This window comes from Condylura cristata, unplaced genomic scaffold (genome assembly GCF_000260355.1).
Source record: "Condylura cristata isolate star-nosed mole 26May11 unplaced genomic scaffold, ConCri1.0 scaffold00013, whole genome shotgun sequence".
Classification (NCBI taxonomy): Eukaryota; Metazoa; Chordata; class Mammalia; order Eulipotyphla; family Talpidae; genus Condylura; species Condylura cristata.
The window spans coordinates 24,350,023-24,365,827 of NW_004567114.1; the positions used below are offsets into that span (position 1 = coordinate 24,350,023).

Consider the following 15,805-nt stretch of genomic DNA (forward strand, 5'->3'; position numbering starts at 1 on the left):
TTGCACATGAGGTGGGGCTCACAGAGAGGTCAGAGGACCCAGGTTCTCACACAGCCGTATAGGGGATGTGCTGTGTGCCACATGTGTCAGGCTCTGGAGAGATCAGAAAAACTTTGTAAGATGTGCAAGAAGAAAAACTTGCCATGAAATCACCTGCCCTCATTTAAGGGCTCCTTCAGCTTTCCAGGAGGAGCCCAGCCTAGAATGAAGTCTCCCTCTAAGTCCAGGGCTAAGGAAATGCTCCTTTTGGGGACCTCTTACATCTGACATGTTGACTTAACTAAATGATAAGCCCCTGAGACCAAGGCCTTGGTCACATCCCTCTGACCCTTCACTGCACCCATCCCTGGCCCCCAGTTCCCAAGTCACAGGAAAGCAGGGAGTCTCAGGCTGAAGGATGCATAACAAGTATTGAGTCCAAGAACCTTCCATGCTGCATCCCTGCTGTGCCATCCCCAGCCACTTGCGAGAGGGAGCCACCCACTGGTGAGTAAATGCCAAGTGGTAGGGAGGAAACCTCGGAGGCTCAAAAAAGCTGACCTGTCTCTTTGAACTCATCCTGGGAAACACAACAATGGACCCTCAGACTATTAAGTAAGTGCTGGATTTTTCTTTGGGGAAAAATCAATAGGTTATCTGCCTGAAAAATATGAGGTGCTATTTATACTTCATTGCAAAAGGAATTGTCCCATCAAGCCAAGAATATTAAGGCAAACGCTAGCATTGTGTCGCCTACAATTACCCTGAAACCCCTTCAAACGGCTCACACCCACCTATCCTCTTATCAAAAATGAATGAAATGCTGAACGATAACCCAAAAAAACAAGCTGTGTGTTAAAAAACAGCCTTTCCTAAATCGCAATATGAAATTCCAGAGGCGTAAGAAATTGCGTGGCTAATGCCTCAGAATCCTCTGCGTTGGTGTGTGTGTGTGCACGCAGTCGGAAGGGAACTACAGAAACAAAGGGAGGGCCAGCCAGGGCCAGGTTGGAAGGCACTGGCTTTCTTGTTTGAGGTTTGCTCAAGGACTGGAGATGGTGCTCCCTGGGAGGAGGGGCTGCCGGGAGCCGCAATCATGGGGAGTGATTTATGGCACATCTCTGAGCAGGCACTTTCTGTTTATTTAGCCACATGGGGTTTAGCACCTCTGGTTTCAAGCCAACTATATGAAGAGGTGATTTTTCTTACTTGTGGACTTTGCACTTCTTCACAGGATGGTCTGGTGGCCCCAGGAGAATGTTTCTCCAACTGTTAGAGGCCTGGCTGGCCCACCCCATGGGCTGTCCACTATGGCCAGCACTGAGCAGCCACTGGGCTGCTGCCAGTTCCTAAGTCTCAGAGTCACGCAGGGACTCCTGAGAAGCAGGGAACCCTCAGAATCATCACTTAGATTTCTGTTCAGAACAGAGGGAAGACAGCAGGCCAGGAAAGGAGAAGCGTCAGGAGATGCCCTGCCAGGTAGGGGAGAAGCAGACGGAAGAGCCAGACCCTGAAAGTGTGCCCAGCTGTCTGAGCTGTGGATCAAGCAGAGTGTGGATGGTGGACAGAAACCGAATACACAATCTAAAAGTCACCCTTCCACTGCTGTGGGTCTCCCCATCACATTTAATCAAAAAGCCCTTGCCCCACAAAACAGGCAACCAAAATCTTAACTTACGTAGACGAAAGGACCTTGGATCAGTTTGGGGGAGCTGAGCACCCCTTCTTGTGAACTAACATCAAGACAGGAGCAGAAATGCTCTTCAGCTGCAGCCCAGGAGAAGTGAGAGTACAAAGAAGTTCAGGGAATAGCTGTTCCCAAGGTCAGATGTTCCAGGACAGAGGCGTAGGGACACATGGGCCCCTGTGGTAAGGCTGACAGTAAGAGCAGGGCATAGCACCCCTCTCTGGCTCACGACACCCAAGGGTCTGGCAGGTGAAGGGTCTGTTTCACAGTCATCAAAGGAGCTAGAATCGAGGCAACATACCTTGATGCCAAGAGCACGGGTCTGGGGTCAGATGGATCTGCCTCCATCACGTGGCAGCTCTGTGGCCTCTGGCTCATTACTTATGCTCAATCCCAGGTTCCCTGACTATAAAAGGAGGGCAGTGGGGGACCACAGCTTGCTGTGAGGATGAGAAGCACTGAGGGATAGAGGGAGGCGCTGGCCTAAGGTGGCCATGTCCTCTGTACACATGGAGTGATGCCTCTGGACCCATCTCGGTGGATGAGGAGTCTGCCAGCTGGACCGCAGGGGCCAGCCCTGGGCAGGAAGGGGGAGCAGTCTACTCCAGGTTCAGCCAGTAAAGGGGCACACCATATGTAAGTACCCCAAAATAAAGGATATAACTAAGAAGAAGCAACCTGCCTTTTGTGGTCACCATGCCAGAAATTCAAAGTAGTACTCCTCCCCACTGGGTGGACCACACACCTGGCCCTCCCTCTGGCACCCCAGCACCCATGATCAGCTGTTTAGACAGTCCTTTGTATTTCTCCTCCCAGCCCCTGTCACACCAAGTATAGGCCTTGGTCCATAATCACTGTTGATGGGCCCATGACCTTGGACAAGGCCCATAACAAGGGGATTCATTTGCCCCTTTAAATTGAAGCAGCAGTAGCTTTATTTACAATAGGAAAGACATGGAATCAACCCAAATGCTCAAAATAGATGACTGAATTAAAAAGATGTGGTACATATACACAATGGAATATTACTCAGCAATAAAAAAGATAAACTCATGCTTTTTGCAGCAACATGGATGGAGCTGGAAGGGATCATGCTCAGTGAAATAAGCCAGAAAGAAAAAGAAAAATACCGGATGGTTTCACTCATAGTATAAAGGATCGGGGTGGGGGGGAAGTAATAATATAATAAACAACTTTATACTAGAGATATTTTACGGAGCTGGAGTGGGGAATGGGATCAAAAATGGAGGAGGGAAGTGCTCTGGCCTATGGTGATGGCACATGGGTGACTTGGTGATGGGAAACCCACGGGGATTACAACTGAGATGGAAAAAGGCACAAAATGATGTAAAAATAAACTATTGTATTATTTTAAAAAATAAAAATAAATAAATTGAAGCAGCAGTAACAGACGATCCCCAGACCCTGCCCATCCCCATGACCCGCAGTCTCGCCAGTAGACAGGACAGTGTGCTTCCTCACAGTTCGGGGCGCCTAGTCCAAAGCCAGCCTCCTGCGTCCACCCGTCACGTTCACACCAGCAGAGCAGACTGCGAGGGCCTTGGGGTGCTCCCTCCACGGTCATGCTGGGTGACCCCACCTGCGGAGCTCAGAGCCCTCTCCACGTCCGCCGCGCGCCCTGACACCGCCTCACTGGAGTGTTTGTCAGGGGGATCTGAAATAGGGCTTCTGGCCAGAGGAACTGTCACAGGTGATGGGGCCTGCGGGGGGAATTTCTCTCCATGGAGCCCAAAGTGGCCACACACAGAGCGCCATTGTCCTAAATGACACCCACTCTCCTCCAACATACACAGAAACTAAGCTCCTACAGCATGGAGGAGAAGTCCTCGAGAGGGTACTCTCTAGGGGGAGCATGTGGGCACTAAAGTGTCTGTCTCACATCCACTCAGGTTTCCTCAGAGCCCCTCTGTCTATCGACTCGGCTGTTAAATGGGCTCCGAGGACTGTTCCACAAAAGGAACTGAAACGCTTCAGGGTGTCTGCAGTGAGAAGAGCCCAGAAGTGGTGAGCTGTCTCTTTCTAGTTTTTCTTAGCAGCTTGTTTGCCCTTGACCTGCCCAGCAGCTGGCCTTCCAGGACAAGAGCTGGCAAATGAAAATTCAGGAGAGGCAAGGCCCTGAGGGAAGATGTGTGAGAGATACTTTTTAATTTGCCTGCATAAAGTACCCTAACTTCACAGCGCCCCCCACCACAACACTAATGATGCGTGCATGTGTGACCTATATGTGAGAGATGCACCCCAGCTACTTCCAAAGCCACCTTACAATAGATGAGGACACCCTACACCAAGGTCAAGAGCGCAGCCACCTTGAGCAAACTAGGAGCCCATCACTATAACTGGTAGGAAATTTGATTCCAGTTTTTAGCAGCAAAGTCCAAAAAGAAAACATGCGCCAAACCGAAGCCATTGTGAGGTGAGCAAGCCCTAGTGGCCAGCTCACACCTCCCCCTACCCAGCCCTACGAGCAGACAACGTGGGATGAGGGAGCAAGGCAGCCGGAAAGCTAATTTTAAAACAGGGTAAAAATGGACTGCTGAGTTCGGCTCTCTGGGGCCTCCAAGCATGTGGACGGCTGCTCTCGCAAAGGGAAAACTTGAAGAAGGCCTCTGTTGCCATGGAGAAAGTCAAAGCGATGACCACCCTGGCCTGGCTTCCAGACCATGATCAACCCAGACACCTGCATCGGATAGACGGGCAGACCTCCAGAAGGCCAGTTATAGAAATAAACATCAGGACCTTGTTTCTATATAGATATTTTAAATGCACACAAGCCCAGACTCGTCCGCGGCTGCTAACGTTAGTGGATTACTCACTCTTCCTTCCAATCACGTCATGTGCGAGGTTCCAGGTGGCTGTGGGGTATTTGCTTACAACGGCTACCACTGGTTTCCCTGAGAGCTGTTTATTTTTCCAGGCCTCAGTTTATTACATCACCCGCGGTTTCAGGGCAGGCCAAAAGGGCTGGCTTGGGGGTGTGGGATCCAGCCAGGAGGTGCTGCTGCCTCAGTGACCCCAAGTCCTGCTCCAGCAGAGCTTCCCTGGTGAGGGAGGGTGATCCAGAAAGAGCCCAGGGGGCCAAGGCAGCTGAGAGGAGCCACACTAGACTAGCAGGTGAGGGTGGGGGTGCTGTGGACGGCTCCTCTTGATGTGGGTGGTGAGCCGGCAAGCACTGTCCTAGGTGAGGCACAGGGACACATTTCCATGGCAAAATGTAGATGTGATGGACCTGCAACCTTGTGTCCTGTGGATGGCTCCAGGAAACACACTTAACCAGGAGCTGCAAAATTCACTGGCCTGCCAGGCACAGAGCAAAAGGAGGAAAGCACAGCCTGTTTGAGTTGAACCCGCTGGACCAGGTTCTAGAGTCTTCTTGAAGTCCCAGGCCAGATCAAGAAAAAAAAAATCAATAGAAAATAAGAAGGTAGGGGCCCTCCCCGGTGGCCCAGCGGGTTGGAGCGCTGCACTGTAAAGCTAAGCCAAGCTGTGGCCACTTCAGTGAGAGTTGGATCCCTGCCCCAGAGGTGACCCACATGGCGTGGCAGACCTCTCCTGACCTGCCCGCTGCTCCCCTCAGCAGTATACTTCGTCGATCTGCTTGTTCTGCTCCCTGCTTTGACTTTGGTGAATCCCTCTTACCGCCCCTGCAATTCTGGCCTGTACCCCATTTCTGTATGCATGAATAAATAAAATCTTAAAAAAGAAAATATGAAGATAAAGGGGAAAAAAGAGAAACCAGGTAAGAGGAGCAGCAGTGAAAGACCCCACAAGAGGTCACAGGACGAATGACACGGGTAGAAGAAATTGTGTCTTTGGGGTGATGCTACATTGCCCAGAGAAGGGCTCAGGGTTCCCACAGGCACATTCCTGAGAATTTCTTCCCAGAGGAGAAAGTACAGCATTTTGTCATATACAGAAAATTAAAAAAAAACAAAAACGTTAACAAAGCATAGCTGTAGGATTTATGATGTCTATGTCGTCATGTCTGCACAATAACGTTAGAAGCAGTGGGATACTGGTTGAAGGATGAGACGAAGCCTAGTTTTTGTCATTTCCTTAATCTCCTTGCCCTCTTCTACATCATTTTATATTAATTTTTTAAATTTTTAATTCTTGTTATATTAAAAAATGCCTTGGTAGCTAGCTAGCCTGTGATAGAAAAAAGCTCAGCAACAGTTGGCATTTTCTTATAAAAGCAGAACAGTCTCACCCACACTCGCCCATGGGAAGATAGCTGTTTCAGTGTGACAGCTGACAGGTCCTCTGTCTCCTCGCTTGCAGGAAGAAATGCTGGGCCATGGAGGTGAGAGCCAGAGGGCCACAGCGTCAAACCTGTCAACGCTGAATCAGCCAATGACTCCAAAGGTGACATGGCCACGGTGAACGCATGACAAAGCCTTAAAACAAGGACCAAACCTCCGGAGGAGAGAAGGAGACAGGATAAGTCTGCAGGCGTATGTGTCATGTTATTGCAAAACTTCAGCTGCCCAGTGGAACCTTTCCAACATCAACAGTCCCCAGGCCAGAAAACAAACCTGGCGTCACAGGGTCTGAGTGTGAAAGAAGGATGTTTGGGGTGTAAAAGAAACTGGGATGGCCTTTTTTGCCTCTGACAGAAAGCTAGAAGAGCACTTGGCCAGAGAGCTTCTCGGGGACCACTTGAACCTCCCTACAGACACAGTTTAGCTGAACCCAGAATCTCTCCTCAATCTCTAATGGCAAAGAGGCTTGGAGGCCTGACCTAGGGGCTCCCGTCCACGCCAGAGCCAGCTGCCTATACTCTGTAGTGTATCTGACTTCGCATCAAACCAAAGGTAAGAAAGCAATACAGAAAGACAGTCATTCAGAGGAGCCATTGTTTTCTAGCCATTAAGGGGTCCTCCTATGTATGCCAGGTGTTTTATATATACTGTTGACACTGCAGAAATATCCTGTAAGTCACTAATAACTGTGTTTTCCATACAAGGCAATCAAGGTTCAGGGAAGTCGATGAACTTCCTTAGGTCATTCAGCCTGTGGGTAGGAAGTCAGCACTGGAGGCCGGATATGAAAGCCCATGTTCTTGCTATTATATGGTTTATCTCTTCTATAGAAAAAGATTCCTTGAAAGTCAAGCTTCAGGATGCTTCCTGTGACCCCATTTGCAGGATCCTGCACAGAACAGAATGTGACAGCTTGACAAGGCTCCTGTGGGCTAGCCAAGGCATGTGAGCTGCCTAGAGTGCCTGTGGGTCCCCCCTTGGGCACATCAGGAAACATCTCAGAAGGCAGGTCTCCCATTTCTGCTTGGTTTATGAGAGGGACCAAAAAAGACACCCCCCAACTTACCCCCCCCACACACACACACATTCCCACTCAAATGCTTCTATTTCAACCCTATCTGCCAGGAGCCAATAAACCTTTTTCTGAAAAGAGTCAGATAATGGTCGGGTCAGGTGGTCTCTGTCACAGCTATTCAACACTACTGTTTAGCACAAAAATACTTATGGGCAATATGGTACAAAAAATGGATGTGGCCATATTCCAATAAAACTTTATTTGCCAACCCCTGCTACATGTCTTTTACACATACATCAAAAAGAGTGATGAGCACTCAGGCAGTATTACCACTTGACCATGATGTAGAAAACCCCCAATCTATTAGGAAATTCTGATCATTTCTGCTGACTTCCATTTCTCCCAGGGAAACTTTTTTAAAAAGACTTATTTATTTATGCATACAGAACTGGGGTACAGGTCAGAGGAGCAGGGGTGGTGAGAGGATTCACCAAAGACAGAGTGGGGAGCAGAACAGGTTGATGGATGAAGTACACTGCTGAGGGGAGCAGCGGGTGGGTCAGGAGAGGTCTGCCACGCCATGTGGTCACCTCTGGGGCAGGGATCAAACTCACGCTGGCTGACGTAGTTTTAGCTTCTTAGTGCTGTGCTTTAACCCGCTGCGCCACCAGGGAGGGCCCTCTCCCAGGGAAACTTTAGCTTTCCTCAACCATCCTGTCTTATACATTAACCGATAGCCATAACCATAGAGCCATAACTGGGGTCAATGAGGAAAAATAAAGGCAACTGGGCACCCCAATGGAGGGGAGCTAGTTCTACCTGCCTGAGAACCATTTCTCAAAATGACTAGATTCACCCAGATGGAAACCATAAAGTGAATGCAAATGGAAAGCAAAAGAACTTGAGCAGACGCAAACATCACCAATGACTTGGCACCAACACTTCCTACACGCAGGGAACACAGCTCTAGGTGACACACAATCTGTCCCCAAGTACTTAATACTTAAGTACTTAGTAGCTTGACCAGAGCAGTCACGCCCTCTGTCAGCCTGCGACTTTGCATCTGTCAGATATGGACACTCTTCAGGCCTAGGCCTATAGTGAATGTGACCTAACATAGGCAGAGTTCTAAGGAGCTGCCTCAGACCAGCTATGGGGACAGAGGTGGTTCTGACCTCACAGTGCTCTTTTCTCCTCCATCCTTCCCCCAAATGATCAAGCACACTGAGTTGGATTCTATAATAGATATAGTAGACAGACAGGAATGTTCTTGACCTCTTTGCTTGTGTAGCCTACATAGAGAAACTGACCATTGGTAGACAAAAACAAGATACATGGGAACAAGCGCCAGATGCCGACTAAGTGTTCCAGACAGAAGGTGCAGAATGATTTCAAAGCCAGATCATCTTCACATCTACCACTTGACCGCACATGAAATTAATGTTTGGACCGAAAATTTGCAGACCTGCTGGGGATTCAGGATGAATGGGGTGGGGGTGGAGGAAACCAGTTGTAGATATCATTCCAGATACCACAGTCACCAAAACTCACTGTGTTTGCCTGACAGTGAGCGGGTAGAAGGTTCTAAGAAGCTTCCTAATAGGTGTTTTTGCTTAGGGTGACAATCACAAATTCTTGGCACTATAAGCTATATCATTAATATTTTTCCTACCAATAATGTAGACATTAACCCAGCCTGTAATCACAATCCTTGGAAGGCGAGATGGTGACCCAGAATGAGACCGAGGCTCAAACAGATTATTTGACTTGATTGGGTCACTCACCATTTGGAACCAGAAAATGCCACATCTCCCTGATTCCAACACCTGTACTTTAACCTTGGCACTGTTTTCTCAAAGACTCTGGCCCACAGGGGTTCACATGGTCTCATTCCCATCCCAGCCCCCCAGGCCTCCCCCAACTTTCCTCTAACAGGGAATCAGACAGGTGCAAAGAGACTGACCATCTCAAATCACAGAGAAAACTCCAAGGCTGCCTGGATCTTGCCCTGGTCTAAATTATTCCATGCACGCAAGTGCCCACATTGCTACCTGTAGGGACAACTGATAACCCTAAAGAGAGTCGAGGATGGCAAACTGACAATTAAAAGTTTGTGTAAAAAGTCTTCCTACCAGTCCAAAGGAGTGTAACTTTTGTTTAGACTCTGTTGGTTAAAAAGACCAGACATAAATTATGCCAGGTGGCATTTCTCACATTTCAGCAGTGTTAGGCTGAAAGCAAGCTGATTGCCCCTGAAAGAGGTGCAGGTTAGGCTTGTTAGTGTATTTTCCTATCGATTGATACCTGGTCTTTATTAATGGCATATGAACCTTGTTGACTTTGGTCTTCATCAGAGGCAAATGAACACTACAAACAAACCCTATGAATCTGAAATCGCTTCAAAAATTAGCACATTTTTAATGAAGTTCAGTTAATAATCAAAAGCTGACACACACAAGACCCTCATCAGATCAAGCCAGAAGATCTGGAATTATAAGCAGCTATTTTGAATCTCAAAAACACATAATCAAGTGTCTCGAGTCTTGAAGTCCAGCTCCATCTAAGCCCAGCCGTTCTTCCTTCAAATCCTTTTGCATGGCATAGAGAAAGTTAATTAAAGCATAAAATGAGAAGTTTTTTTAGCCAAAGAACCCACATGTCATCAAAGATGATTCCTGAATAGCTAATTAATAGAAAATAAATTGGAAGGGATTAGCACATAGAATCTGAATTTTCTAGCTGTAGCGATTGACCTGTCAAGTCCACACAGGAGTTAGTTGTGGGTCAACTGCAGGGGTTGCCTGCTTGTGTCATCTGGGATACATGATTTACCTGAATTCCTTATGTTGGTGTTGTTCAGTTTGGAGTCCTTGATGACCAAGTGCTTAATCCACAGAGTGGGAGCTGTGATTTCTGAAGGGAAAATGGGAAGAGAAAAAAACAAAGTCTGAGCAAGAGAGCATGTTAACTTGAAAGAAAAATCCCCAGACATCTCAGTAGCTGTTTATATGTTTCAAGCATCAAGACTTGTGCTATCTCCCTATTCTAGATCCACTTTTCCCTTTCTATTGACACTCCCCTGGTCCAACCAGGGCCTCCTGTGCTGGGAGGCAGAGTGGTCAGAGTCCAGAGGTGCTCAGCCACTCCATCCAGGAATAAAAATATTATCCCAGGAGGTAAGGAACATGGGCCAAGCCAAGGCTCTCTCAGCTGCTTCCCTGGAAGAAGATTTAAAGGGGATAAATCAACAAATGAAGGCCAAACAAGCCACAAAGACCATTTTGGAGGAAATGGCTGTGCCACAGCAGATTTCAGCTTGCTGAGACTTTGTTCCATGTGGGGAAGAAAGACATGGCCTAATGTGTGTTCAAGTCCCTTCCTCGTGGTATCTATACCATGACTCAGAGACTGAATTCCCCCACCCAGTGACTTCCAGGGTGCCTCCAGGCTCTCCAGGGCTTGGGTCACTCAGAGACATTCTCATGTGATGGGAGAATCCCTGATGACCCTGAACCAACCATAGAGTGACAAGATCTTCAGAGGGATCTTAGAGAGGTCTCCCAAGTTGACACGGTCCCCACTCCCATCCTACCCTCCCTCCCCTTCCCCACACTCACCAATGATCCAGGGTGTTTTTGGACCACTAAAATATTCAAACTGATAGACATGAACATACATATTTTACTAAATGACCACTTTCAAAGACTCTCTCAAATTTCCATTCTTCTCTCTAGAGTTGCGCCTAGGGACACCACTAGCTAACATACCCACCAGTGGCACAATTTCTTTTTCTTCCCCTGAATGTTCTGTCTCATGACCCAGGCCTGGACACATAGACTAAACTCTGCTTACAGGCTGCTGCCTATGGCACTGAGAGTCAAACCTTGTCAAACTCTACAAGTGCACTCCTGTTCCTCCTGGTGGGGTCTGGGGTGTGCCATGAAGCACACTGACCAATGCAGGCCCTGAGCAGCTCAAAACTGAATCAGGGCCTGACCTCAGCACCCCAGGCTCCTCCAATTTACTCTTTATAGCTGATCTCTATCTTTGCCACCAGCTGACACAATTTCACTATGACCTGGAATTTTATCCTCTCCAAGATGTCTTGACTCAGTGCTCAAGGTCCTATAACTTAGCTAAATAAGAACCAGTCCACCAGTCTCTTTCCTGCTGCTTTCCCCATGACCCCCCACCCCCACATGATTCCCTCTTTTGTCTGTGGCAACACTCCTGCCTGCGATGTCTTGATTCCACCTTTCCACTTTCCAGACCCAATTCAAGTGCCATCTCCTCCAACATCTTTTCCCAGGCCATTGTGATCTCTTTCTTCCATGAATGCTCATTACAGTAAAAATGGAGACATTACAATTAAACACATAGTTCTCTACATGTTGCAACTATCCTGAGAACAAAGGTGTCCACCTGGATTTCTCCCTCATTCCCCATCAGGCTGCCCACAAGCTGGCACAGAACAGGAAGAGCGCTGGTTCATTTACAGAGGGATACTGCCCGCCTGACTGTGTCCCTCAGCCCTGGCTCCTAGGTCTTGGCAAGGGTCTGTCCCGGCTGTATTATTTTTGGACATTAGCAGCCAGGCAGGAAGCCTGGCAAGAACATAGGACCTTTCCAAAAGTGGAGAGTGTACCAGTTCCTGGGAGGATTTGCATTTTTTTTTAAAGGTTAAAACAACCTAGGTTAAACTGGGAAAAATTAAAAAAGAAAGCAATAACAAAGCTTAAACAAACATTCAAAGGAAGGACCTTCCCCAAATCTGCAAATAGGTGGGACAATGCAAGTCGGAAGTAATACCAGAGCTTACCATCCCCGTCAAACACCGGCTGAGTCTCCGCTGTGGGCGTCGGCTTCGACCCGTCATCTGAATTGAGGGTTAAAAAGAATCGAAAAGAGACTACCATTATTGAGGTAAATACTATCTACTCTCCAGCACTGTTGAATGGTTGGGGTTTGCACATGGCCCGGCCAAGTCCCAGTGAAGATACCAAAGAGGAAGGAAGAACAGAAGCAAAGAGAAGGAGGAAAAGGAGAACCACAGAAAGACACCGTCAGCTCTCCGTCCCCGAGAGGGACAAAGGCAGCAAGAGGCCACGGCTGTGGGGCGCCTTCTCCAGCAACCCCACTGTGCCAGCACATCCGTCAGCTCTTGTTTCTCCGCAGTGGCGAGCCAGGAGCCGTCTCCCCAAACACCCTGAGTTGGGGCCAGCACGCTTGTGGCATCAGAGAGAGGTGCCCCAGTTCCTTCTCTCCTGCTCGGAAACCAGCCCAGCTCCCTTCATGGAGGCATTTCAGGAAAACAAGAGGCTGCAATGCTGCTCCCTCCGAACTCCGAGGCTCTGCTCTGTTTTCATTTTTAAAAGACGAGCTGGCAGGAAGGACCATTCTGTCTCGAGCACGCTGACCTGAAGAGATGGGGGGGGGGGGCTCTTTAGAACACTTTTAACTCGGAAGCAGCGCGCAGTCCAGTTGCCAGGAAGAGGTGAGGGCACACAGAACAGGAGGGCGTGTGTGGGCAATGCACCAGACTGTGCTCTCAGGTCCTAAGGTAGAGGATGGGCTCAGGGGGCTCCCAGGAGCCACGTCTTAACGCTCATCATCTTCAGTGTCAGCAGCGCTCTGTGCAGCGGGAGAAGCTCCGCAAGTCAGGAGTGAATGTGGACTTGATTTACGTTTCAGAACGCTGAGCTATTTTCACCAAAACCGTAGCTTAGAGCCGTGTTTCTCGATCTTTGCCTTTTTCATTACTACCCGCTTTACAAATGCTTGTAAACATTTCCCTGAGTCACCATCCAAGAGAAATTATAAAAACGAAGATCTGCTGTATGTGTTTGCATAGTGTGTGTGCATAAATGAGTATGTATCACATAGTGGGGGCTTGGGTCTTTCATAGGCTTTGCATGTACAGGGAGCAAGGATTCCTAACACCCCACCAAGACCCAGTTTTCACCTCCTTGGAGAAGGTGGGGAGCAAGAACCTTTGCCCTGATGAAGAATTCAGTTTAGCGATTTTATCTCCTTGGGGGTGGGGGGGTGGAAGGAGAACACTGTGAGCTCAGTTTGATGATTACACCATCAGTCTCTTCCCAAGACCCTCCAAAGGTCTTTTGGAACTGAATACTAAATTCACTGATATTAGCTATTTATGGAGAGGGGAAGTGCTGAGAGAGCCTCCAAGACGCCAGTCAGATGGTCAGTAACAGCCCGGCGCCATTTGGAGTTCCCAGGACCTCCATGACTTCCCTGACTCTTACCAGCAGAGACAGGAAGAACACAGAGTCCTGATCCCTTTCTTGCACCAACACCCTCACCTGGGGATCTTAACCGAGGCCCCAACCTGACAGCAGGCGACAGCTGATGACACCTGACCTGCTGTTGTGTTCAGGTGCTGACACCGAGATCTGGCTCCCAGAGGGGCCGAGGCCATCCTGAATTATCTAGCAACCATCTCAAGGAACGCAATGAAGGAGGAAGAGAAGAGCAACCGTGTTGCATATCTCATGGGCCTCCAACTGAAGTCTGGAGCCGGCATCTTTGGTGCTGAGCTGTGCACGTTTGCTCTGGAAGTCATCGAGAGGGAATAATCACAGAACAGAGCCACACCGTGTCATCGCGTGCACAGCGTCGCTTCCCCTGACTCTGTTAACACCTCTTTCTTTTGAGTTCAGTGAGTCACTGGTGAAGTCTTTGGCAGCTGCAAGGCACATTTGGTCATTCCTGCCGATGCAGAGTCCACGGTTGAAGCAGCCCCGTGCTCAAGCCCTCTGCACGGGGTGGCTTTATTTTAGGAGTGTTCAGGGTAACAAAGGGAAAGCGAGATGTTAAACATTCCCCTAGAGACCATGGTGAAAACCCAGGTGAAAGAGGGGTACATGATATTTTAATATTCCATTTAAAACCTCTCCTACTACAAGAGCTGGTGCTCTCTTTGGGGCAGAAGAAGAGAAAAGATTCTGCTTATTTCCCCCATCATCCAGACTGGAAGCTAGGATGCCCCATCTGGTCCACTGAGCAGCAAAGAGAACAAGGACAGTTCCCACCTCCAGGGGAAGTTTTGCACTCCTGCAGGACAAGACTTCCACAATCGCCCAGCTGTGGGCCCAGAAGCCCACAGAGCATGAAGCCACGTGCCGGGAGAGAATCTTGCTGCAGGGGAGGGTCACCGAGGGTGAGGAGGCACAGCTGCACTACCACAATGGAGGCCCCAGATGGAAATCTTTATGGGGTGAGAAAAGAAAGGTGCCCTGATGCCAGAAGAGCCACCTGTGAAATTCAGCATGCCCAAAGGATGGGGAGCCAAGCCAAAGCCAACAGGACCCTCTGACCATTATGCCCGGGCACCTGGGCCCCTGGCTTCCAACCCAGCAAACAACGCACCCTTCTTCCAAGGCGTGGTTCCAAGGTCCACACCAGTTCTGCTTCCTGGCAAGCCTTGGGATGACACCGGGCCCCAGGCTGGGGAGAGTTCAGCTTCCACATGTGTCCCGGGTCTCCCAATCTTAAGAGGGGTTTCACTCCAGAACCTAGTTTTACATTCAAACAGTGGGGTAACCTGAACCCCTCACTTTTCCTCACTGATCTGTGAGAGCCTCTTCTAAAAAAGAAGATGCCAACTCTCCCACCCGCCCTGACACAGTGTAGGAGTAAGACTTATGGCCTCTGAAAGGAGATATAGACCGTGAGTGTGAAACCTTCGTATCCAACTGCCCACTTTTAAAATTGGATTTGAGAAACTGAAATCCCATCAAAGTTTTTAAATTAAATGTAAACCTTACAACTCAGTGAGAAGGCAAGCAACCTGATTTCTAAGTAGATGAGACAGTTTAGCTGAGTTTTCATCAAAGAAGATGTACAAACAGCTAATAAATACATGAAAAACATCATGAGTCATTAGGGAAACACAAATGAAAACCACAACAAGAAGACGACAGCCACTGAGCCGGGCTGCTGTGGCCTGCTGGCTCTTCATCACGTTACCAGAGGGTGTGAATGCTGCTTCACGCAGACAGCTTGAAAATAAAGTTCTGGAGAAACCAAAACTGTGGCAGGAAGACAATGGAATGCCAGTGCATGCAAAGGTGGAGGGAGCCGATGTCCTCTGGGCTAGAGGGGTGAGACGCTTGTCTGGGAGAACAGCTATGCCACAAAGCAGCTGGCTATGGCTTCATTTCCCAAGAAGCAGGGTTGGTTTCAGCTCATCACCCCAGCAATCAGCTGATTCAATGGATCAATAATCTGATAAGAATGTGAATTTTTTGAGGACAATTTTTTTTTAAGATTTATTTACTTATTCATACAGAACCGGGGTACAGACCAGAGATGCGGAGGGTGAGAGATTCACCAGAGACAGAGCGGGGAGCAGAACAGGCAGATGGACGAAGTACACTGCTGAGGGGAGCAGCGGGCGGCTCAGGAGAGGTCTGCCGCGCCATGTGGTCACCTCCGGGGCAGGCGGGGATCGAACTCATGCGGAAGTGGCTTTAGCTTCTTAGTGCTGTGCTTTAACCCGCTGCGCCACCAGGGAGGGCCTGAGGACCAATTTTTATTGGCTTTATGAAATGTCCCCCATAAGGCACTCTGTACCATGATAAAAACAAAATGACAATGAGGTGTCACTATGTTCCTACTAGAATGGCTTTTTGAAACAAGGTCAGTAGCCAGTACTGGTAAGGGTGGGGAAATTGAACCTGTTCAATTGCTGTTCATTGAACTCGTTCATTGCTGGTAGGAAAGTTGGGTAGTCACTTTGAAAAAGAGTGGTGATTTATTTAAGATGTACAAATTTTCCACTCAGCTCAGAAATGCCTCTCCTGGGAATCTGTCCAAGGAAAA

The 15,805-nt window shown here is 48.6% G+C and overlaps 1 protein-coding gene across 2 annotated transcripts in view; it reads right to left on the reverse strand.

Moving 5' to 3' along the window:
• Positions 1 to 15,805, reverse strand: part of SMOC1 (SPARC related modular calcium binding 1) — a 138,590-nt gene that overhangs the window by 24,898 nt on the left and 97,887 nt on the right. The window contains exons 6-7 of one of the 2 annotated variants that reach the window (XM_012724657.1): positions 11,781 to 11,837; positions 9,794 to 9,874 (exon numbers count right to left, since the gene is read on the reverse strand). In XM_012724657.1, the coding sequence (XP_012580111.1) occupies positions 9,794 to 9,874; positions 11,781 to 11,837 (138 nt within the window). Of the gene's footprint in view, positions 1 to 9,793; positions 9,875 to 11,780; positions 11,871 to 15,805 lie in introns of both variants that reach the window. The other variant, XM_012724656.1, reaches the window with a different exon arrangement.